Here is a 26805-nt window from a genome sequence, read left to right on the forward strand (position 1 = left end):
AAATCAACTTTTTCTGTTGCTTTTTTTGTAGGACCATAGCTAAGCAAAGTCTCTGCCTTTTCCCCAAGATAAAATATAAAATATTGCTGCATGAAGCAATGATAGAAGGAGGATTATTTTTTATCTTCTGATAGAGAAAAGTTTTGTTAAATTTTGGCCTGCTTTTTAAGTATCTTAAGAAAAAAATTAATTATGTAAAATATACCTTTTTACTTACAAGGAATTACTAGTTCTTTCCTGGGGCATGATCGAATGTTAATTTATTTGCTTGTTCAAAACTATTTTAAATCAGGAATTTGATAACTACTATGTTTGGAGTTATTTCAAATACCAAAGACCTCCCTGCCCTCTAATATCATTTCTAGATATAAGTTTACTGAATGGGGATGACTATATATAGAAATGTCTCCTTTAAAAAGTATCCTGGGGAGAACAGCTCCTTTGACAAAGTTAACTTTTGTGGAGAGAGATCTTTCAGAGAGATGCTGTCTTTGTTCTGTGGTGTGGTTGGTTGGTGGCTGGGTCAGAGGTTTTAGCTCTGTCATGTATTAAAGATGTCTCCACTATTAGTACTTGGATAGGTAAGTTACCCAGAAGCAAGAAAAGGTGTCCAGGTATGGCCTCTCCATCTTTGATTAGGAGATTGTTTGAATATTCATCAGTAGCGGCAACCTGCACTTGGTGTTGGAAGAAGGTACTTAAAAACTAAAACAGTCGGTTAACTCTTGGAAATGAAATTCCTCAAAAAACAGACTATGGTGAAAATAAAAACTCTCCTTTAAGATGATTACTATTTGTGAAGATTAGAACAATTTTTGATACTTCAATTGTTAATCAGTCTTTCAGCTATTAATTCTTCAACTATAGAAAAAACTAAGCTTCAATTTTGATGTTACTGCTTCATTATTTCTGGTAGTATCTCTAATATTTTAGAGGGAATCATTGAATATCTTCAGGAAACATAAAATATTCAGTCAAGAATTACTAAAGTCTTCAATTCAAAGACATCTAAGATGGATAATCTATCCTTTTGACCTTGTTCAGTGTAATAGTCATCCATTGAAATGGAAAATTCTCAATGCTGTAATATATCTGAAAAGTAGTTCCTTCTGAATGTATACTCAGTGGGTAATACTAATTGTTCAGCAACCTGAAACTACTTCAGTAAACTATATAAAACTGGCTTTAAGTGCCTCAAGTTCTAGGGGCCCTGGGTGGCTCAGTTGATTAAGCCTCTGACTCTTGATCTCAGTTCAGGTCTTGATCTTAGGGTCATAAGTTCAAGCCTCAAGTTCTAAAATTTGTTTTAGATATTTTTCAGAAAATAATTGTAAGCTTAAAAACTCATTTCTTTACTAGGCTGTTGGGTTTTTGTTTGTTTTGCTTTTTAAATCAAATAGTAAGTAACTTGATTTTTGATTAGAATTTGTTAATATTTAATAAAAAAGAATTTGTTAATATTTTATTAGGTCTGTGTATTTATATGAAAACAAGCATTTTTGTTTCTAATCAGATACTACATATGTTCCTAAATAAAGAGAGCTTTTAAGCATTGAGCAGTCCATATTTGAAGACCAGGAGATCAGGATATAATCCTGAGAAGCAGTATTATTTAGGCAGTTAGTTTATTTACAGAACCAAAGAAATATCTCTAGACTGCTTGCCACACTTTCTTTTTCCAGTGCTATATACTATTTGCTAGGCATTTGGGGCAACCAATTTAAATAAGGTGCAGGCCCCATCCATATCTAGAAGTATAGAAAAAGAAGCAGATAGTTAGCAAAGGACTTTAATAACAAGTGTTTATATATGTGTCATGTTATAGCAGCATTAGAGAATTGTTAACTTTACCTGGGTAAGTAAGTATTGTGTGAGCTATAGAATTTTTTTTTAAAGATTTTATTTATTTTTTTCATGAGAGACAGAGACAGAGACAGAGACAGACTGCCTCTACAGGCAGAGACACCACTGAGCCACCCAAGTGTCCTGAGCTATAGAATATATTGGGAGTATAATCTCCAAGGAAGACAGGATGTATCATGGAAAGAAAACATATATAAAGACAGGAAGGTAGAAGCGTGTTTCAGAAGGTCATATGAAGATAAGTGGATGGAAAAGATTTGTAAAGAGAAAAAAAGAGAAAGAAGTAGAGATCAGACTGTTAATTTTTAGTGCTAGTCTCCATTATTTATAGGGTGTTGGTGTACATAAAGTAATCTCTTAGGAGAATTAAGAAATGTAGTATGGGGATGCCTGGGTGGCTGTCTCTGGCTCAGGGTGTGGTCCTGGAGTCCCAGAATTGAGTCCTGCATCAGGCTCCCCTCAAGGAGCCTGCTCCTCCCTCTGCCTGTGTCTCTACGTCTCTGTCTCTCATGAATAAATAAATAAAATCTTTAAAAGAAAAAAAAAAAAAAGAAATGTAGTATGTATGGATCAGAGAATAGCAACCCTGCAGACTCTTTCAAATTTTCATAGCCATGTACCAAGAGAAACAAAATCTTTGTTTATACAATTTTTGCTGTTGGTTTCATCCTCTTGTCCACTTAAGATCTGAGTTAATAGGGACACCTGGGTGGCTCAGCAATTGAGGGTCTGCCTTTGGCTCGGGGCATGATCCCAGGTTTCTGGGATCGAGTCCCACATCAGGCTCCCTGCATGGAACCTGATTCTCCTCCCTCTTGCCTGTGTCTCTGCCTCTCTTTCTGTGTCTCTCATGAATAAATAAATAAAATCTTAAAAAAAAATCTAAGTTAATATATTAGCTTTTTTAAAAAATAAAATTAAAAAAATTTATTTTTCTTTCAAATTTTTTATTATTATTTTTTAAAGATTTTATTTATTTATTCATGAGAGACACAAAGAAAGAGAGAGAGAGGCAGAGATACAGGCAGAGGGAGAAGCAGGCTCCATGCAGGGAGCCCGACGGGAGACTCGATCCTGGAACCCCAGGAGCACGCCCCCAGCCAAAGGCGGAGCTAAACCACTGACCCATCTGGGCTGCCCTCTTTCAAGTTTTTATTTAAATTCCAGTTCAGGGATGCCTGGGTGGCTCAGCGGTTGGGCATTTGCCTTCGGCTCAGGGGGTGATCTGGAGTCCCAGGATTGAGTCCTGCATAGGGCTCCTTGCATGGAGCCTGCTTCTCCCTCTGTGTCTCTGCCTCTCTTTGTATCTCTCATGAATAAATAAATAAAAATCTTTTAAAAATAAAAAATAAAATGAATAAATTCCAGTTCACTGGGCACTTGGGTAGCTCAGATGATTAAGCATCTGCCTTTGGCTCAGTTTATGTCCCAGAGTCCTGGGATGGAGCCCAGCATCAGGTTCCTTACTCAGGGGGGAACCTGGTTCTGCTTCTCCCTCTCTTTCTGCCTACTACTCCCCCTGCTTGTGTGTACTTTTACTCTCTATGTCAAATGAGTAAATAGAATCTTAAAATAAATTCCAGTTCATTATATATGCTAGTTTTTGGTTCTTTAAAAATATTTTTAAAAATTTATTTACCAGAGAGAGAGAGAGTGGGAGTGCACATTAGGGGGAGTGGCAGAGGAAGAGGGAGAAGCAGGCTCCCCGCTGAGAAGGTTGCCCCACCCGGGGCTCAATCCCAGGAACCTGGGATCATGACCCAAGCCAAAGGCAGACTCTTTTTTTTTTTTTTTTAAAGATTTATTTATTTATGATAGACACAGAGAGAGAGAGAGAGAGGCAGAGAGAGACACAGGCAGAGGGGGAAGCAGGCTCCATGCCGGGAGCCCGATGTGGGACTCGATCCCGGGACTCCAGGATCGTGCCCTGGGCCAAAGGCAGGCGCCAAACCGCTGAGCCACCCAGGGATCCCCAAAGGCAGACTCTTAAATGACTGAGCCACCCAGGCACCTCTAAATATGTTAATTTTGATTTGTTTTTCTACTTACTGTTATTTATTGTGATATTTCTCCTAATTGGATGGAGGCCCCCAAATGTGGAGCAACAATCCAGGTGGAAGCTGGTGGTGCTGGTAGTCAGAAGAATTCACCTGAGGCAGAACAAAGGAGATAGAAGTTTATTGAATACACTGCAAGGGAGCAGCAGGCAGGACAGCAAAGAAGAGACTGCATCTGCATGAGGTCGTGGGTGAGGGCTGTTTTTAAAGGAGTGGGGGTGCGGTTAAGAGATATAGGGATGTATGGAATCTTCCCTCTTTTGAGTAACTATGCCTGGTTGTAAGTAGCCAATTGGTCAGTTAGGGCATATAGATATTTTGAGGTGGGTCCTCTGATGGGCCAGTCTATTCAGCCAGTCCCCCACCCCCAGGTTTTTGCCTTGTTCTACAGTCCATTGCTCAAGTCTGTTGCCCAAAAGCAACCTCTGTGTTTATGGTAGTTCAATTAATTTCTAATCACTAGTATATAGGTTAAAAGAATTCATTTCCATTTCACTTTAAAAATCATTTGTTTTGGGTAATAGATTTCCTTAATACAGGATTAGATTAATTGGTGACATTAATTGGTTTTATTTGAAGTAAAAAGTAAAACCAATGGTACATAAGTGTGAGAGATTATTTTTCTCAAAGTGCCGATTCGTAAGATAGGATTATAAACAATGTCTTAGTCCTTGTGGGATTTTGTGGGTCAACACTGTGTGGGTGCCAGCACTAATCAGTAGTCTATGAAACCCAGGAAACATTCAATGGAGGGAAGGCAAAAAAAATCATAACAAAGGTTTGATTTCCCACTGCTTTGTGTTGATTTGCGAACAAAGAAGTATAATGTGTATTGCACATGAATTTGTAAACCGAAATTTCTTGCAGCACACATACTACCTACCAAGAAATAAACATAATTTGTTTTAAAAAAAAGATTATAGGGCACCTGGGTGGCTCAGCAGTTAAGGGTCTGCCTTTGGCTCAGGTCATGACCCCGGGTCTTGGGATCAAGACCAACATCAGGCGCCCCAGAGGGAGCCTCTCTGTTTGGTCTCTGCCTCTCTCCCTGTGTCATCAATCAATCAATCAATCTTTTATTTTATTTTATTATTTTTTTAATCAATCAATCTTTTTAAAAAAGGATTATAAATGGGCTTGATGAAGTTAAAATACAGCCTTAATATTCATTTTTCAATGTCCTATTCTTCATATCTTTATCTTTTTTAAAATGTAGCCCTGGTAAATCTTAGTTCCTTACTTTGTATGTAATTCTGTGGGCACTATTCCCATGCCCTTCCCACACACCCCCTACCCTACATCTTCCCCTCCTCAGCTAGCTGGTTTATTCTTAAACTTTTCATCACAAAGGACTATTCTCTCCCCTCTTCTATTCATTGTGGACTGACACATAAAATACAATAAAAATGGCCCAGCAGTGTCAGTTTTCTATGAAAATATCTAAATAATTGCTCTCACTTTTGTATTTATCTAATAGCAGGCCAGGCTTTGGACTATATTTGAATAGCAATGGTTTAGATGATTTGTCAATCTCATAAACTGCTGGGAATGCTGTGTTTCTTTAATAAGAAAGGAGGAAAAATCTTTCATTCTGCTTTAAAGAAGGAAAAACATAAAATGATCATGTCTCCCCCTTTTTTGAATTGAGATTAGAAAATAACTCCACCTTCTTGAGTAAACAGTGAACCGTAATGAATGATTACTAGCTAGCACTGCAGAGACATTATGCCAGTTTCTCGGTCACTGCCCATCCTTCCTCAGAAGTAGATGGTGGTCCCTTCTTCTGTCAACATAGATCAGTTTTGTCTGTTTAAAATTTTGATTAAGTTATATGTTCAGGAAAAATGTATACATATTGTAAGTATACAGCTTGTGGAATTTTCACAAATGGAACAGCATCATGAACCAGCATTCAGATCAAAGAACAAAACATTGGGGTGCCTGGGTGGCTCAGCAGTTGAGCATCTGCCTTTGGCTCAGGGTGTGATCCCAGATTCCCGGGACCGAGTCCCACATTGGGCTTCTTGTATGGAGCCTACTCCTTCTCCCTCTGCCTCTCTTTCTGTGTCTCTCATGAATAAGGAAGAAAAATAAAATTAAAAAGCTTAAAAATATATATTAAAAAAAACAACGAAGAACAAAATATTGTCAGTATCCTAGGAGCCCTCTCTGTGCTCCCTTCTGGTAATAACCATTGCCTCAAAGTAACCACTGTAATAATTTCTGATAGTATAGATAAGACATGTCTGGAACAGAACCAGAAACTTTTTAAACTTAAATCATGTTTTTTTTTTTCCTTGAATAATTTTATAAGTCTTTATCCATATTTTTGTGTATGTTCATCAGATTTTTGAAATTGTATAGTATTCTATAACTATTCCCTAGTACCTTTACTTATCCATTTTTTAAAAAAAATTTTATTTAGTTATAATAGTCACATAGAGAGAGAGAGAGAGGCAGAGACAACGGCAGAGGGAGAAGCAGGCTCCATGCACCGGGAGCCCAATGTGGGATTCGATCCCGGGTCTCCAGGATCGCGCCCTGGGCCAAAGGCAGGCGCCAAACCGCTGCGCCACCCAGGGATCCCTACTTATCCATTTTTGCATTGATGAACATTAGGCTATTTCTAGTTTTGTTTTGTTTTGTTTTGTTTTTTGCCTATTGTGAATTTTTTTATGTCTGGGCTTTTTTGTTTTTTGTTTTTGTACTCATTTTTTTCTGGGTATGTACTTGGGAGCAAAATTAACTGTAGTGTATACTACCAGACAGTTTTCCAGACTGCTTGTACCAATTTATACTCCCACCAATAATGTATGAGAGTTCCAGCTATTTCTCATGCTCACTAATTGTCAGTCTTTAAAATTTTAGACTTTGGTTAGTATATAATAGTGTCTCATGTGATTTTAAGAACCACTGGTTAAACCTTGTAGTAATAAGAGCAAAAGACCAGAAAGAAACAACATACTCATCAGTCTGGTTGAGAGATTATAGTACATCTGCTCAGTGGAGTTCTGTGCATCTATTAAAAGGAATGTGGAAGATCTCTGTATTCTGTTCTAGAATGTTCCCCAGGACATACTAAGTTAAAAAAAAAATCAATATTCTGGACAACTTATGGTGGTTGATTTTTTACTTAAATGAGTAAAATGAATGCCTGGATGGCTCAGTGGTTGAGTGTCTGCTTTTGGCTTGTGTCTTTGTTCCGGAGTCCTGGGATTGAGTCCTGTATCAGGCTCCCTAGAGGGAGCCTGCTTCTCTCTTTACCTATGTGTCTGCCTCTCTGTGTCTCTCATGAATAAATAAATAAAATCTTTAAAAAAAAAAAAAAAGAAATGAGTACAAGTATTAAAATGTCTGTACTATGTTTCACCAAAACAAAAATATAGGTAAAAAAACAATGGAAGGATGCAAATTAATATAAATGATTTCTTAAACGGGGAGAGAAGTAATAAAGGGGTCTCAACAATGGAGGGAGCTAGACTCATATGGAAGTAAGTTGTTTTATCACTTTACATAATTAAAACAAGTTTTTAAAATATACTTTCTAGAAATAACAAAACAAAGCAAACTCGAGTGTATGTCAAATTTGTGGCATAATGACATAAGTTTCTAGGGATATGTCTTAGTTATAGGAGACCAGACACCAAGAAATCCTTAAACTACATTTAGTAGTCTCATTTTCAGGAATTATATAGGCATAGTTTCTTTGAAATTAGATCTATAGTAGAAAGCAAATTAATAATTACAGTAATGTTATTAGGAAGCAGGATTATCAGGGGAGAAGAGAAGTGATAGAATTATAGAATCAGAAAAGTTAAGTGACAGTCCTGTCATCTTAAATTCGAATTTGGCATCTATGCATGAACTTATTTTTCTCTTTATAAAAAAAGGGACCTTTCTTGTTTTAATTATTGAAAAGTCCTAGAACCAGTGATAACCCCATAACAGTGAGCACCCCGTACCGTGCAGCACATGGTTTTTAATAACATTTCCGATTAAAAGATTCCAGGGTTCTTGGAGAAGTGGCTGATCCAACTTGGGCAAAAAAATATGCAAGGTTGCCTGAGACTCTGTGGCAGGTAGAGAGGAAGCAGCTAGATACTGCTGAGGCCATGTCCCAGAGATGGTTTACGACTTGAAAGCTCTCCCACCAACCCAAGAGGGGGACCCAGTTTGAGTGCCAAATTTGTGATGATTGTTTTTGATATAAACATTTCAAATACATAAACATCTATAGGTTCATAGTGACAGTTTAAAATCAGTTTTACATACTATTAGTTTTTTGAAACTGCTATAACAAATTACGGCAAACGAGGTGCCTTAAAACAACAAAAATTTATTTTCTCATGTTCTGGAGGCCAGAAGTCAAATCAGGGTGTCAGCAGGGATATACTCCTACAGAGGCTCTAGGGGAGAACTCTGTTTCTTGTATCTTTAGCTTCTGGTTGCTGACTGAGTTGCCTTGTGGCCATATCACTGCAATCTCTGCCTGTCTTCACCTCACCTTCTTTTCTTTCTGTCCTCTGTGTCACTGGATTTAGGACACTGAGATAATCCAAGAAGATCTCATCTCAAGAGCCTTAACTTAATTACATCTGCCAAGACTCTTTCCAAATAATGTAACATGCACAGATTCTGGGGATTAGGACATAACTTTTTGGTGGCCACCATTCAGCCAACAAGTACCCACTCATTCTGAAAATATACTGAGTTTGGATCTTGGCTGTGCCCCTTACTGTCTGAGTCCTCTGGCAAACTTATTATATTTCCTGATACGTAAAATTTAGATAATATTACAATATACAGAAAAATGTATATATTTGAAATTTATGTATAAATACATGTCCTTGGATTGAGCCCTGCTTGTACTTCTCTCTCTTTCTCTGTCTCAGATAAGTAAATCCTTAAAAAATAAATATATGTCCTTTATAAAACATTTTTGTATTTCCTCGTGTGTATAGAAAAAATGTCAGTAAGGTGCCAACCCAAACATATTATCTAATTATTTCTGAGGGTAGAATTGGAGGAGTTTGGATGGGAATAGAAAGAGGACTTGTACCCATTTGAAATGCTGTAAAAATGATCCTAGCATGCTGTTAGATGCATACAAGATAGTTACTTTTGTTTGCTCTTACTAATAAAAATGTGTCTGAAGAGATTGTAGCCTCTAAAAGTAATTATGAGAGAGAAGTTTCTCCCCATATGTTTAAGCCTTTAATATTTAAAAGTTAGGACAAAGTTTAAGTTTCATAGAAGTTGAGACCTGTATTTAGTCAATTCTGGGAGATAGTCCCTACTGGTGGATCCTGAAATTTTCATGATTTATTTCAGCTGGCTTTGAGATATGTTTATGTTTCATTTGATAGAAAGGGCTTTTGCCTTAAGGGGGAACAGTCCAAATAGTTTGCCCTCGCAATTACAGATAGCTTTATTGTCTCTTTTTCAGGCTGCAAAATGGAATTCTTATATAGTCTAATGGAATTATTTTGTTTGTTTTCTGTTTATTGTCAGGCAGTGCTTGAGGGTTAGGAAATGTATATTTTCAGATTTCTGCAAACCATTAAAAAGAAAATGAACAGTCAAATGTTTGTTAATAGTCTATTTATTTTATGTCCCTTTAAAAACATTGGTCAAAAAAAAGACAGGCATTAACAGTTGTTGACAAGAATTAGAACCCTCACACATTCCTGTACTTTTGTAAAAATGGTATAGCCAGTTTGGAAGACATTTTGACGGTTCCTCAAAAAGTTAAATATAGAGTTGATATAAGACCCAGAACTTCCACTTTAAGATCTGAACCCAGGAGAATTGAAAATATATGTCTCAATACAAAATCATGCTAATGAATGACGTTCATATCATTGTTCAGAATGACCAAAAGGGGAAGCAACCCAAATGTCCATCAGTTAACGAATAAACAAAATGCAGTGTATGCATGAAATGGCCTGTTATTCGATGATAAGAAGTATTGATACATGCTTCAGTATGGATCGAGCTTCAAAACATGATCAGTGAAAAAAGCCAGTCACGAAAGAGCACATATTGTATGATTCCATTTATGTGAAAGGTCTAGAATAGGCAGATGCAGAAAGTAGATTAGTAATTGCATAGCACTAGGGCCATAGTCAGGGGAAAGAGAGGTGATAGCCAGCCAGTACAGGACTTTTTGACGGGTGGGGAAAATTGATTCTGGTGATGGTTTTACAACTTTTAACCAAAGCTATTAAAATTTTTACACTTCAGGTAAATTGTATATTATATAAATCATATCTCTGTAAAGCTGTCATTTTTAAAAAATTGGTCAGCGTAAGTAAACTGAGGATGTGGTTTCTTTCTGTTGCTCAGTTATCTCCGAAATTATCCAACTTTTATGTTTGTATGATAAATCACAACAAACTTTTTTTTTTTTAATTTCATGCTTACCACATGTCAGTTCTTTCCCATATATAAACCTTATCATAAGGATTGGAGTTAAAAGCTGGGTATGCCAAGTATGATCAGTCATCATCTTACACTTGTCTGCTGTTGTCCTCTTTAAATGTTATCTACTGTGTATTCCTTTCTTAGGACTTACAAGAATCTGTTGAAAAACTGTTTTCCCAAACTTGTGTATTCCCATGAACTATGATGCTTCTGCATTTTTATGTCAAGTATAGCTACCTACCAGCATACTTTATGTGGTATCTTCAAGCTCTTTAGCCATACCATGAAATGCCATTTTGCTATCCAGGCCTTTTTAGTCCAGTTACGATGGAAAAGAGAAGGTGTTAGTAAGCATGTACTCTTCCAGAGTCATCCCTAGCAGTAGTGATTATTATTTTTTATTATTTCTATTATTAAGGGGTCTGAATCAGCATATTTTGGTTATCTTTTATCATGAGTAATTCACTACTGAACTTTACAGAACATAAAAATCTAGTTGCTGTTTTATTATAATAGGTATATAAAAAAATAGGGTATATAGGCTTCTGAAGAGAAAACCCTCATTTACATCTTAGCTTTGGCTAAGCTCTGATGAGGTATAAAACAAGTTGTGATGAAGTAGAGAGGGGTTACACCCTATGCAAGTGTACGTTGCTTCTATTGGAGAAATCCTAATGCACCCTCTTACATTGGCAGGCCTGAAACTATTGATTTAAGAGCTGAAGGAATATAAGAATTAAAGCTACAGTAGAGTTTTTGAAGTGGAATGGCCTTATTACTTTCATTTTAAAGATAAGGAAAACTGGGACCCATTCAGTCAGTCCTGGGCTCTTTTACAATATCATGTTGTCATTAGATCTACCTTAAGAACATACATACTGTCCAACAAGCTCTAGAATCTCCTTTGAGTTTTATCTAATTTGATGACTCATGGTTTATATTCTGCTTCCTGCTTCAATCAATCTACTGAAAAATCACAGAATGAAAAGTAATGAATACTAACACACATCCCTTCCCCATCCTATCATCCTTCACTAGAGCTTTCTGAGGAAATAAACTGAAAAGGGAGGCTGTTTGCAGTAGAACTCCAAAAAGAAGATCCTTCCCAAAAGTGTTTGGTCACAGTTCTTAATACAGGTAGCAGCATATGATTGGGGAAGGAATGGTGCTTGATACAACTCTGATAACCACATTTTTTATTATCATTTTCCCCCTACTAGTATCGTCTAGACTGTCACAGCCATCCTCTCCCCAGTCAGGCTGCCCGTCACCTACCATTCCAGCAGGTAAAGTCATTTCTCCATCACAGAAGCACAGCAAGAAGGCACTAAAGCAGGTAATTATGCTCATCTGTGTTTATCAAAAGTCTAATCTATGTTAAAAATTCGTGATGCTGGAAGGCATTGAAAATTTCTTGAAAGGACATAAGGTCCTAATTTTGAGGAAAAATTTCTTGCAGTTTTCCAATTTGGATTTAATAATTTATGGACTTCTGTGTTATAGGTTTGTGGTAGCTAGTCTTTTTTATCACGGTTTAAAAGCTCTTCATTTGTTCCTAATTTGCTAAGAGGTTTTTGTTTGTGGTTTTTAAATTGTGAAAAGGTGTTGAACTTTTCAGGTTTGTTTTCTTCAGCATTTATTGAGAGGGTCAGGTAGCTTTTCTCTTTAAATCTACGAACACACAGACTTCCGAGGCTAGGTACTCTAGGGTAACGCATGCTTAGCTGTCAGCAATAAACTCTACATGTTTGTTACCAACATGTTTGCCAGAAATCCCTGTTACGTGTTTTTAAATATGATAGATTTTTCTGTTTTTAAGAGTTTTGCTTGGATTTTGCTGTTTTCTTGTACAATTCTTGTACAATTTTGGAATCAGGATTCTAGCATTAAAAAGTTGGGGGCAGCCCGGGTGGCTCAGCGGTTTAGCGCCGCCTTCAGCTGGGGCGTGATCCTGGAGACCCGAGATCGAGTCCCACATCCCACGTCGGGCTCCCTACATGGAACCTGCTTCTCCCTCTGCCTGGGTCTCTCTCTCTCTCTCTCTCTCTCTCTCTCTCTCTCTCTGTGTCTCTCTCATGAATAAATAAATAAAATCTTAAAAAAAAAGTTGGATAGCTCTCTGCAATTTTCTAGATTTTTGGAAAACAATCATAGAATTGTTTTCATAGCATTTCAGTTTCATCTGTTACTGGTCTCATTTGATTCCTGCTTTTTCAGCTAATTTTGGAAAAATGTTTTTTCTTAATTTTGGATATGTATTTCTCTTAGAAAATGGTCCATTTCACTTGACTGTTAAAAATATTTGCATAAAGTTGTAGTAGCATTCTTTTATGTTTTTTTTTGTTCCTCATTGTTGTTCATTTATAATGTATCTCTTTCCCTAGGGCTACTTGCCATTGGTCTATATTATTGGCTATGTATATGGCTTTTCAAAGAACATTTTTTTTTTTGAAATGCAAATGGTCAGTAAATATAAACTCACTACTAATTAACTGAACATTAACAGATTTCTTTTATCCTCAGATTCGTATAAACTAAAGAACTTTATCAGATGTTGGCAAGTGTGTAGAAAAATGGCTTCTGGTAGTGGAATATAAACTATCATATAGCTACTTTGGAAAGAAATTTTGTGATATCTATTAAAATTTTATTAAAATTTTAAATGCCCATACCTCATGACTAAGCATTTGAACATTTTGGAACTTAGGTTAGAAAAATACAGATATACATACCAATTACAAACACACAGAAAAATACTTGTATTGATGTTTGTAATAGCAAAAACTTGCAAGTAACCAAATATATATCAGTTAGGGAATTCCTTCATAAATGATGGTGTATATATATGCTGGACAATGATACAAGATTAAAAGTTTGTAATGTGGTTGTTTTATATATATAGACATGGAAGCATCACCACAGTATAATGTTGATTCACTAAATTTAAGTTGTATTGGGGAATCCCTGGGTGGCGCAGCGGTTTGGCGCCTGCCTTTGACCCAGGGCGCGATCCTGGAGACCCGGGATCGAATCCCACATCGGGCTCCCGGTGCATGGAGCCTGCTTCTCCCTCTGCCTATGTCTCTGCCTCTCTCTCTCTCTCTCTCTCTCTCTCTCTCTGTGTGACTATCATAAATAAATAAATAAATAAATAAATAAATAAATAAATAAATAATTAAAAAAATAAATATAAGTTGTATTACAACATTTAGAGCGTGATACCACTGGTAATGTATTTTTAATAGAGACATACATCAGTGTAAGAAAAGCTCAGTAAGGAAAATTAAATTGACTGTAGTTATCTCTGAAGATGAGGGGGCAAGACTGAGTGGTCAAGAGGGTTTAGCTTTATGTTTGAATTAAATGGTAAAGATGTAATCGTGTATTATCTATATAATTGAAATTTTAAAAATTATGTAGATCTTAAAGTATTAACGGAAGTATTTAAAACAAAAGTGATTTTATTAAAAGCTTCAGGAATTTGATAGCATTGATTGCTGTCTGTCTGGATAATCTCATAGCAGTTGTTTTTATAAATTCTTTAGAAGATTTTAAGAAGTATGTGATGCTTCTTTCCACAGGAAAAAGGCATGTATTTTCCTAAACCTTGTTAGAAAATGCATGACATGTTTACTACTCCTGTATTATACTCCTGTAATCCCAAGAGTCAAATGTATTTTCTTTAAAGAATATCAGTATGGAAAAATACGTTTATTAGGTTGTTGGTATGTAAAGTAATACCTTGCCTCCATTGTATATTTTTTATAGTATTAGGTGAGAAAAATTACTTCAAAATAAGGTATCCTTTATCACAATATGACGGTTTTGTTATTGTTGTTCTTTTCATTTTAAAATAGAATAGGAACAGAGTTTGTAAACTACTTAGGAGAAAACTGAGTACAGTTCTTAGGCTGTAAGTTACTCTGTTTCCATCATGTATCTGAATTTACATGTTCACAGCAGGAATAGATGAGATCAAATGGTTCTATTAAATTTTGCATTAACCTGGAATGATGTGGATATTGTGAGAGAGGGAAAGACCCACTGGCTGCCTGCCACCCAGGAAGCCTATGAATATTTTCTGTTCTGATTGCAGAGAATGAGAGAGAAGCTATAATCAGTGATTAAACAACACTGACATTTTTTATACATTGTACTCCTGCCTTGGCTTTTATAAATGTTGAAGGTGAATGTAAGCCAGCCAGATCCCTGATTCACTCAGTTAGTTTTTCCCTTTGGCAGCTTAGGTCAAGATCAGTCTTTGCACCACTGCCTATGTAACATAGCCTGAGATGAGTGTGAAGAGGTAATGGGAACCAAGTAGCCAGTTAACCCACACTTTTTTGCATGATGGTCTAAAGGTTAAAACTTAAACTGGCAAGTTAGCAAGGTCATAGATTTCCAAAGTTTTCCTGAAATGTAGCTTTACTTTCTTAATTTCTGTGTCTTTTTTTTTTAAACCTTGAGTTAAAAAGTTGCCTTCATACACTTTCATGACTAAACTCTAGGAAGTTAACTGTCTTCTATTTTTTTTAATTAGTTAACTGTCTTCTAATTCATTCCAAATAGTTTATTCTACAAACTAGAAACATTATAGAAATAAAAATATGCTGAAATATAATTAGTTAACTGTCTTCTAATTCATTCCAAATAGTTTATTCTACAAACTAGAAACATTATAGAAATAAAAATATGCTGAAATAGCCAGAAGAAATCATACTATGTTTTCCAACCTTCCTTCCCTTCTATTTACTGCTTTGCTATAAATTATGAGGATTTGGTCTTTGGCTCTTACAGGAGATCAGAATCAAGTAATTACTTAACATCTATTGTTCACAAGTATCACCTCTGAAATATATGTAACCTAAATATTTATATTTATACATAGAGCTAATGCAAATGAGTCTCTTTTTTGGTTGAAGGCTTAGAATTTCATTTCCAGAAATGATTGAAAACCTCTAATTTTCTGCTGCTACAATTACGAGAAGTCTTTGCATTACTGGTGATTTTTAAGTTCTAAAAATGTTCGTGACTAATTCTCACATTTATATACAGGAGTAATACTGCCAAAAAATACTCAAACTCTTAAGTATCATTTTGGCCTTGCATTTAATTGGTTTCATTTAGGGTTTTGTTTACTTTGATAGCTTTCAAAGAAATTGGGTGATCAGCATGTTCCTCACCACTTAAAAAGCAGTCGTTCACTGTTATTACTAAAAAATTATTTTGTTGCTTATAGAGTTTTCTTTTTATAGGCTCTAAAACAGCAACAGCAGAAGAAGCAGCAGCAACAACAATGCAGGCCAAGCATGTCCATCTCCTCCAACCAGCCTCTTTCTCTCAAGACTGTCAAAGCAGCCAGTGACTCTGTACCTGCCAAACCTGGTAGGCAGACTTGGGTGTATTTCCATTGGAAGTTTCTTTTTCTAGTATTTTTTATACCATTTTTCCAGTTTGTATACCATATACTTATTTTTAAGTTGCTCAGATTATTTACATAGCCTGTTACTGCAAGATCATTGATATAAATCCATTCAGGATAAATGGGAAAATTTATGCAGAATCATCATGTCATTCAGTTATGAAAAAATAAATTGGCGATATTTGCATGTTAGAATGAAATCAATGCCTGACTTCCAGGATTTCTAATCTAGTAATATTTGGAAGCCTCTATAATCAGTGACCTTAACAGAGCTGATGTTGCCAAGACACTCAGACTAACCTTCATCAGTCTCTCCTTTAAAGATAGAAAATTTTCCTAAGAATATTGGCTACCTTTGAATTTCCATTGGATATAAACACAGTCCTTTGGATTCTGGTTGTTGTTATTGTTATTTGTTTTATTTTTCATCGAAACCAGATTAGATACAGAGTTTGTATTTTATTACACAGTTCATTTTGATGCTAGCTGATTACATGGGCCTACCAAATTTAAGTGGTGTTCTGCAGACCTTTGCATTTTGTTAGGAAGGAGATTTACCACCAGAAGCAAATAATGTGCTGGGGGAAGGAAGGGATTTTATTTTACTTTTTAATTCTGAATTTGCAGACTCAAAAGACATTTGCAGGGTCACATTGCCTCATATGTAACTCCTTTCAGTTTGTGTTGGATTGATTGATTTCTGTCTATAACCCTAATGTCACCAGTCTTTGATATATTTTTTCTCTTAGCAATATGGGAAGGAAAGCCATCTGATGGGCAGTCAAGTAGCCCTCAGAACTCAAACTCTAGCTATTCATGTTCAGTTCAAGTGGAAAACCCCTTGTTAGGCTTGGGGAAGAAGGCATTCCAGAGATCTGACAGGCTCCACACACGTAAGTTAATTTACAAAAACTTTGGTTCCGCATCTTAATTTGTCAACTGTGTGTTTGAATTTCAGCAGCTGTTGTGTGGTTTAGTTCTTTTTCTGACAATAGGCTGCTTTGTCTAGCATTATTTATGTCTTATTTCTGTGCACAGAGAAGTAGAAGGACTCATAATTAAACATAGTAAATTGACCCTTTTTGCCTGCTCCTTCTGAAATCCCACTAAGATGGGAATATGGAAATCCAAAAGATTAGATCCATAAGGGTGAAGAAAATAAGGAGACAACAGATGGGCAAGCAGTCAAGAAATTTTCAAAGATGAAGACTAGATGGAATTTTTCACCGAGCCGAGCAACAGATACCAATAATAAGCCAGCTAAGGCTGCAGACACCAGAAAGATTCAGGAATAGGAGACAGCATGTATCACAGTGGGGAAGGGTGATGCCTAGGATTGAAAAGAAGAGCCTTTTTTGAAAGTTAATAAGAAGCAGCCTGATGCTTTACCATAGCAGGAGGTAGGTTTATTTTGAGGTGACATAAAACCATATAGACTACAAACTCAGAGATAACACTGGTGGCTGAGGGCAGATAATGAGGCAATGTACTGAAATCAGGGAAACAAGAAAATATAAAGACTAACAGTGATCCTTCTGCTTGGCTTCCAGAATGTTAGTAGTAAGGCATGTTCCTGTCACCATTACTTCCTTCCCTCCAGCCCACTGATGTTCCAGCAGGAGATGGGTGGGTTGGTGCCTAAAAACAGTGGACAGCCTCAGAAGAAAATCTGCAGGCAAATTTATAGATTTCATACTAAATAGAAATCATCTTGGTCATACTTCTGTGAAGTCTGTAAGACCCACCTATGCACCCTAAATTGCCAGTCAGCCTTTTTTAATGCCTTTGTTTTCATTGCGATTATTCACAATCACCTTTGAAGAAGACCTCCACTATGAGACACAGAATCTGAAATACAGATTCAGAAAAAACAGGCAATTCAGGAATATTTAAAACAAATAACTTTAAAAACTGTAATATCCACAGAAGGATATAAAAGATGATACTGCATCCATAAAAGAGACTATTTTAAAAATTGAAAAATAAAGAGAGTATTAACAGATAAGGTAGCTGAAATTAAAAAAAATAGAAATATTAAAAGGTGGGGTGCCTGGGTGGGTAGCATAGTTGGTTTAGTGTCTAGCGCTTCTTTTCAGCCCAGGTTGTGATCTTGGGTTGTGGGATCAGGTCCACGTTGAGCTCCACATTGAGCTCCACGTTCACCGCAAAGTTTGCTTGAGTTTCTTCTTCTCCCCCTGATCCCCCACACCCCATGCTTTCTTGCCCTCTCTCACTCACTCAAACGAATAAGTAAAGCTTAAAAAAAATAACTGAAAGGTGAAGAAATATATCTGAACATAGGTCAAAAGAGAGATTCAAAAGGAGAGAGAAGGTAAGAAAACTGGAATACCAATCTAGGATATCTAATGTCTAAAATAGTAGAACCATTAGAAAGGACAGAAATTAAAAGGGGGGGGATAAGATAATAAGAGAAATCATACAACAAAATTCCAGAGAATGGAAAGCCCCTTATGGAGATTATATTCTACTTAAAAGATGAAACTACATAATTGATGTCAAGAAACATGAATAAAAAGAAACCTGTTCCAGGGCACGTTTCTTTGAAATTTCAAAGCATCCAGGATAATGAAAATATTCCAAAAAAGCAACCAAGGAGAAAGAAAATACTTCACATACAAAGATGTAAAAATTGAGATGGTAAACATAGCAGAATAGGAGCTGAAGGGGTAGTACAGGGATGCTGACAAAATTCAAAGGAAAAGTTATTCTATGACCATTTATATTCCAGACCCTTCTAAACTATTAAGTATGAGAATAGAATTAATATTTTCAGACTTAATTTTTTGTTTTTTGATTTTACAAAATTATTTATTAAAAAACAAATGATAGTTGGGAGGCTTGGTCACTCAGTTAGTTAGGCATCTGCCTTCGGCTCAGGTCATGATCCCAGAATCCTGGGATTAAGCCCCACGTGGAGCTCCCTACTCAGCAGGGAATCTGCCTTTCCCTCTCCATCTGCCTCTTTGACAACTCATGCTCTTTCTCTCTCTCTCTCTGAAATGGGTGAATAAAATCTTTTTAAAAATAAATAAATAGGGACACCTGGGTGGCCCAGTAGTTGAGCATCTGCCTTTAGCTCAGGTTGTGATCCTGGGGTCCTGGGATCGAGTCCCACATCAGGCGCGCCTCGAGGAGTCTGCTTCTCCTTCTGCCATGTCTCTGCCTCTCTGTGTCTCATGAATAAATTTAGATAGATTAGATAGATAGATAGATAGATAGATAGATAGATAGATAGATAAAGATAGCTAGCTAGCTACCCGAATGGCTCAGTCACTTAAGCATCCAACTCTTGATTTAAGCTCAGCTCATGATTTCAGGGTCATGAGATGGAGCCTCATGTCAGGCTCCACACTTAGCAGGGAGTCTACTTGAGATTCTCTAACCCCTCCCCCTCACATGTACATGTGCCCCCCCCCAAAATACATAAATTTTTAAAAATAATAATAAATAAAATTAAAAAACAAGTCAGAATTTTTGAAATTTGGGGGGACCTGGCTGGTTCATTCAGTGAAGAGTGTGACTCTTAATCTCGGGGTTGTGAGTTCAGGCCCATGTTGGGTGTAGAGATTACTTAAAAAATAATAAACCTTTAAAGAAAAAGGAATTCTTGAAATCCAACAGTTGCCTTTCTGGGGTTGATTTAAATTTTAATTATATTGCACTTGGAAGATTATGCTATGTTATAAAGATGTAGAGGCATTTCTGGTCCTGCAGGAGCTGTAGCTCAGGTGTCTCCTGGCACCTGCAGAAAGCAGAACCTATCGAATTTGTTCTCCCCAAGAAGATAATTAAGTGAGATGTTAAGGCAGGAGGAGAAATAATTCAAAGATTATTAGGCACAATATATGCAATGAAATGTTAAGAACCTATTTTACAACTTGCTGGGGATGCCAGCTTCTTTGCCTTATTGTCCTTATTCCAGCAACCAGACAGCCTCTTTGTAAAGTCTGGTTTGATTCTGGGTGGACTGTAAAATGGTGCATTTTCCTTAGGGGCGATTCTGCAATAAACTGAGCATATCCTTTGATTATTAATTCCATTGCCAAATATTAAAAATATTCATAAATTACATAAATACTTGTAAATGGTATACTAATATGCCAAATCACAGTTTTCTAGAGATGTGATGAACTGAACAAAGTTTCTTCCTTATGGAGATTATATTCTACTTAAATGCATTTAAACAGTTTTACTGTTTTCATTCAATTGCAGTAGAGATGTCAATGTAAAAAATTGAGAAATTATAGACTGAGAATTTCCAACTTCCATACTACAAACTAGAAAAAATTAATCATAAGAAAGAAGGCATGATGCATTTAAGTTTCACTTAATGGCCAAGAAGTAAATGCAAGTTCATCTTCTCATGCAAATAAGCATTAACGGAAATAAGATGGGAATTTTTACAGCACATGCCACAATGAGCATTTTTTTAAAAAATTTGTGAGAGAGGGAGAGAGCATGCACAAGTAGGGGGAGAGGCAGAGGGAGAGAATCTCCAGCAGACTCCTCACTGAGTACAAAGCCCAACTCCAGGCTTAATCCCACAACCCAAGAGATTGTGACCTAAGCCAAAATCATGAGTTAACTCACTTAACTGAATCATCTAGGCGTCCCCCAAAGAGTATTTTTTAAATGTATGGAAGAAGCTGTACATTTTATGTAAAACAAATGATAAAGCTAAATTTCGATAATTTACATGAAATCTTTTTTAGTTTACATTGATATAATTTGTTTTAGACAACTTCAGTAAAAATTAATAGTATATTATATATTTTTACATCCCAGATTTAATCAGAAAAAAAACATAGCTCACATTTCAAGTATAATATGATAAAATACAGCAACCTAAACTGAGGGGAAAAAAGGTCAACTTTATTTTTTTTTAAGATTTTATTTATTCATAAGAGACACACACAGAGAGAGAGAGAGAGAGAGAGAGAGAGGCAGAGACACAGGCAGAGGGAGAAGCAGGCTCCATGCAGGGAGCCCGATGTGGAACTCGATCCCAGGACTCCAGGATCACGCCCTGAGCCAAAGGCAGATGCTCAACTGCTGAGCTACCCAGGCATCCCAACTTTATCAAAACTGGAGGACTTTTTTAAACTTTAAATTCTAGAAATGAGCCAGTTAGTGTAAGGAACACAAAAATATCGTGGACACTATTTGATCAAGAATAGATCAATATAATTTACAACTAATTCTCAGTCTCACTTAAGGAGTTAAGTTAAATTTTAGTGGGGCACCTGGCTGGCTTAGTCTGTGGAGCATGTAACTCTTGATCTCCAGATCACGAGTTCAAGCCCCACATTGGGGATAGAGCTTACTTTAAAAAATTTGTTTTAAGAATTTTAACTAGAGTTTGACTCATGTGAAGGTACAAAATGAATGCACAAATAGCAAAAGCTATTAAAGGAATGCTGACACTCATTTCATCAGTCATATGGGGAAGCAGAACTAGGATGCTGCTCTCAGTCCCTAGAGCCATAGCAACATTGTTTATGCAAACCAAAAAATGGTAACCACCTATGTGATCATCAGTGGGTTTCTAATTAAATGAGTCATGGTATATATGTTGGAATATGGTGAAGCCTATCAAAAAGAGATAGCTTTGTAGGTTGTAGTTTGGAAAGTAGTTCAAGATACTCAGTGAAACAAAAGACATAATATAATTGATATGTATTTTGTGATTTCATTTATTCAAATTAAAAATATCATCTCTGATAGGACGGGGTTTGAATGTAGAAACCTGTACTTTTCATTTTATATATTTTGACACTATTTCAGTTTTGGAGATATTTACTTTCACCTCTCAAATGCTGTGTTTAATATCATTCAATTTGAAAATTTTAAAAATATTTTATTGTGATTTTTCCTTTGTCTCAGGAGTTATTTTGAAGTTTTAAAAATTTTCTTAAAATATATAGGGATTTTTGAGAAAATTGGACAGACACATGCAGAAGAATGAAACTGGACCACTCTTACACTATACACAAAAATTAAAAAATGGATGAAAGACATGAATGTGAGAGAAGCCATTAAAATCTTAGAGGAGAACCTTTTGACCTCAGCCACAGCAACTTCTTGCTAGACATGTCTCCAAAGGCAAGAGAAACAAAAGCAAAAATGAACTATTGGGACTTCATCAAGATAAAAAGCTTTTGCACAGCAAAGGAAACGGTTAACAAAACCAAAAGATAACCGACAGAATGGGAGAAGATATTTGCAAATGTCTTATCAGATAAAGGGAAAAAACTTCTCAAACTCAACATCTGAAAAAACAAAAAATCCAGTCAAGAAATAGGTAGAAGACATGAACATTTCTACAAAGGTGACATACAAATGGCTAACAGACACATGAAAAAAGGTTCAACATCATTCAGCATCAGGGAAATCCAAATCAAAACCACAATGAGATACCACCTCACCCAGGTCAGAATGGCTAAAATTAACAAGTCAGGAAACAACAGATGTTGTCTAGGATGCAGAGAAAGGGGACCCCTCTTAGACCGTCGGTGAGAATGAAAGCTTGTGCAGCCACTGTGGAAAACAGTATGGAGGTTCCTCAAAAAGTTGAAAATAGAGCTATCCTATGATGCAGTAATTACAGTACTGGGTATTTACTCTAGAGATATAAATGTAGTGATTGAAAGGGGCGCTTGCACCCCAATGTTTATAGCAGCAATGTCCACAATAGCCAGACTGTAGAGGAGCCAAGATGTCCATTGACAAATGAATGGGTAAAGAAGTGGTATATGTATACAATGGAATATTACTCAGCTATCAAAAGGAGTGAAATCTTGCCATTTACAATGATGTTGATGGAACTTGAGGGTATTATGCTAAATGAAATAAGACAGAGAAAGACAAATACCATATGATTTCACTCATGTGGAATTTAAGAAATAAAACAGATGAACATAAGGGAAGGAAAGGAAAAATAAAATAAGATGAAAACAAGATGAAACAGGGAGGGAGGAAAACCAGAGACCCTTAACTTTAGGAAACAAACTGAAGGCTGCTGGAAGGGAGGTGGTGGGGAGATGGGGTAATTGGGGGATAGACATTCAGGAGGACACTTGATATAATAAGCACTGGGTGTTGTATGCACTGAATTCTATCTCTGAAACTAATAATTTGGTATATGTTAATTATATTGAATACAAATAAAAAAATTTTTTAAATATGTAGGGACTTGGGGGCACTTGGCTGGACCTTATGATAGCTCTGCCTCTATATAGTGATAAACAACAACAGCCTCTAAAGGCACAATGCCTGGGTTCAAATTCCCGCACTGTAACCTAATAGTACAATTTTGGGCAAATTATTTACCATGCCTCGGCCTCATTTTCATCTGTGAAATATATAATTATACTTTCTTACTTTATAGAGTTATGAAATAAACGAGTTAACACATGGTCAGTGTTTAGTGCCTGGCACTAATGAAGCATTACAGAAGCATTTGTTGCTGCTATTATTGATTACTATTGTTATAATTACTACTAATATTATTTGAAATTTACTGAGACCTGATTGTATTCATTCCTAATTATTGTATCCCCATCTTTACAATCACATTCTTTATTTCTTTAATATTTTATGCAGCACCATTCTGTATTTTATCTGTGACAGTTTCAGTGATAGTAGTACTTTTAGGTCTAAACCTTTTTTTGTTTTAAACCTTTTTTTGTTTCTATTGACTCTGTGCACATCTGCTGGTTTGGCAGGGGTAGTCTGTGTGATTTTAATTTATAGGAATTCTGTGGGCCTAACTTAAGGGAAATCCTTTCCTCTTAAGAGAGCTTACTTTTGCTTCACCTTCAACTAGGAACAGAGGTTATCCACATTCAGGATTGTATAGTTTTGTGCATGTATTTCTAAAGATAAAATTTCTGGATCTTAGATTCTGACACACAGAGACACTGGGTGTCTCAGTGGATGAGCTTAGGGCGTGATCGCGGAGTCCTGGGATTGAGTCCTACATTGGGCTCCCCTCCCCACAAGGAGCTTGCCTCTCCCACTGCCGGTGTCTCTCATGAATAAACAAAATCTTAAAAAAAAAAAAGATTCCAACACACATGAAATTTTGGTATATATTATTAAATTGTTTTCTAATACAATTATATAAATTTGGGACCCATCAGCAGTATTTGAGAGTGGTCTATGCTTTTTCTCTGTGTAGTCTCATTACTATATTACAGTATTTGCCATTTTGATAGGCAAAAAAGAGTTCATTGGTTTAACTGGCATTTAAAAAGTATTAATACTGTAGCATATGTTTACAATTAGTTAACTATGAATTACCTGTAATTTCCTGTGCTCACTTCTCTAATGGTGGTATTTCTTTTTCATATTGATTTATTGATGCACTTAAAAATTTTTTTTAATATCTATCTATCTATTGCTCTGTGCTCAACATGAGGCTTGAACTCACAACCCTGAGATCAAGAGTCTCATGTTCTACCAACCTACTCAGCCAGGTGCCCCATATAGATGCACTTTTAATATGAAGAATAGTAATAAAGTTTTGTCATGACTGGCAAATGTTTCTGTCAAGTTAGTCTTTTGTTTATAATATTTTTTGCCATTTACATTTGAAACCTTTGGATACTCAGATCTGTCAGTCATTTGAAAGACCCTAATCTTTTGATTGTGACTAAGTTTCTTGAAATCATGAAGCTATTCAGTTATAACTTTTTTGGGGTAATCAAAATTAAAATTTAAAATTGATAAAAAAAATTTTCATGGGAAGGGAAAAAGGATCTCAGTATGATATATAGATCTGAATTTTTCTGGATTTTTTTTATCATTGTATGTGTCATCCTTGATTTTGTTAGTCTTAGAAGAAATTTCTAAAAACCTTAAGTGTTCCCTTCTTCACTGTGTGATATTTAAGTAGTCATAACTATGATTTTTTTTGCAGCGCAGGGTAAGCTATACGTTAGATAGAAACAAAAATGTAAAGGAGGCCCAAATGATTCTTTTCCCCTGTCTTTGTAGGGCAGATGAAAAGGACTAAATGTGCTGAAATTGATGTTGAGACACCAGACTCCATTCTGGTTAATACAAATCTCCGAGCACTGATCAACAAACACACCTTTTCAGTCCTTCCCGGAGATTGCCAGCAGCGACTGCTTTTACTACTGCCAGAGGTGGATCGACAGGTGCGTTATTTTTAAGCATAAGCAGTTTAAAAAAAACCTTCTGAGGCTTTAGATGAAGGCTAAACCTTCATCTCCTTTAGAACTCCTTGAGACTTTTTGAATAGCTTTTTTTATGTAGACTTGGAAAGAAGTGGTATCAAAGGTAATCAAACAAGTAAGAATATTTTTATGTAAGTGTTCATAATACTTTTGCCCTGTAAGCCTTCAAAAGGAAAATACTTATCAGAATGTCAAGGTTAGGGGGTCAGATTTTTGTAGCTATCATAGTAGGAGGTAAGGCATTCATTGAATACAGTCCAGAAAGAAGAGTTGTCTTGCTTAGGACATTTAATAGGGACTTTTGAGTGTTTTGTTTTTTTTTTTTTTTTGAAGGGAATAAGAATGTAGTTATTTTCATGTTTTGGTAGATTTTTAACAAAAACATTTCTTGCTTTCATAATAAAGAATTTAAAAAACCCAATACAGTTTACACTCTTAAAAAAAAGATAGCTAGAAGACATACCAAAGGCTGGGAAAAGTTCAGATCAGGACCAGAGAGATTTAGGTTGGTCAAGAATAAAGTCAAGAGGGACACCTGGGTGGCTCAGCATCTGCTTTCAGCTCGGGGTGCGATCCCAGAGTCCTGGGATCGAGTTCTGCATTAGGCTCCCTGCATGGAGCCTGCTTTTCCCCCTGGCTCTGTCTCTGCCTCTCTGTGTGTGTCTCTCTTGAATAAACAAACAAACAAACAAACAAACAAACCTAACCAAAAAAAAGAATAAGGTCAAGATCTAAGACTTAGGCTTTTATCAAGGAAAGAGTGACCAGTAAGTCACTCCCCCTTCTGATCACCTGTTTCCTTTTCTACAAAAGGAAGATAGGACAATTATGATTTTTCTAAGGTTTATTCAACTCGAGGGTTTTTTTTTATTCTGAGAATATAAAAAACTCTGTTATTTCCAAATACATAGTGTGTTCTAAGTAATCTGGTAGGCCCTCCTCTTTTTTCCTAATCATTATAAAAACAAGAAGAGAGTGAGTTTTCCCTGTATACAGTAAGAAGACTAGATTTATATCCTGGTTTGTAATAAGAGATTAAAGAAGAATAAGTTAAGTTTACACACATCATCCTCAGAAATTATGACAAAACAAAATATTTCTAAGTTTGAAAACTATCTTTCGGGATCCCTGGGTGGCGCAGCGGTTTGGCGCCTGCCTTTGGCCCAGGGCGCGATCCTGGAGACCCGGGATCGAGTCCCACGTCGGGCTCCCGGTGCATGGAGCCTGCTTCTCCCTCCGCCTGTGTCTCTGCCCCTCTCTCTCTCTGACTATCATAAATAAATAAATAAATTTAAAAAAAAAATTAAATATGTCAGGGAGTGAGTAACATATCTTCTAAAAAAAAAAAAAAAAAAAGAAAACTATCTTTCTATTAAACTGTATTGATACTAGTTTCATTGCATAGTCATGTGAATCAGCAAGTAGGAAAGCAGGTCAGATTCCATTTCCAGAGAAACCAAGTAAGTCATATATACTACCAGCAGTAGGGCAAAGAAGTAAGTAAAGCTGATCCTTCCCAGGACTGCTTTTCCCTCCTTAAAAATTCTTGAGGAAATTACAGCTTCGGGGATACCAAGTTAGGAGGCTGACCTTTCTGCAGAGTTTTTAAAGAATTTCTCATTATGAATTACTCTCATTTTTTTTTTTTTAAGACTCAGGTTATGATGTTGGGAATAAGATAGGACCTAACTAAGGCTTATCTATAGAACTCTAATGCAGGTTCCTTAGAACTGTCTTTTGATTAATGGCCCGTATCTTCTCTCAGAAGCAGGATTGCTACATAAAATTTTAGAATTAAAAGGGATCTTAGAAGTTATCT

General features: G+C 36.2%; 1 protein-coding gene across 1 annotated transcript in view; it reads left to right on the plus strand.

Moving 5' to 3' along the window:
• Positions 1-26805, plus strand: part of ASXL2 (ASXL transcriptional regulator 2) — a 136575-nt gene that overhangs the window by 87286 nt on the left and 22484 nt on the right. Inside the window, exons 6-9 of the mRNA XM_041754542.1 lie at positions 11564-11679; positions 15599-15728; positions 16515-16658; positions 24784-24947. Coding sequence (XP_041610476.1) covers positions 11564-11679; positions 15599-15728; positions 16515-16658; positions 24784-24947 — 554 coding nt within the window. The remainder of the gene's footprint in view (positions 1-11563; positions 11680-15598; positions 15729-16514; positions 16659-24783; positions 24948-26805) is intronic.

This window comes from Vulpes lagopus, chromosome 5, assembly GCF_018345385.1.
Source record: "Vulpes lagopus strain Blue_001 chromosome 5, ASM1834538v1, whole genome shotgun sequence".
Taxonomy (NCBI): Eukaryota; Metazoa; Chordata; class Mammalia; order Carnivora; family Canidae; genus Vulpes; species Vulpes lagopus.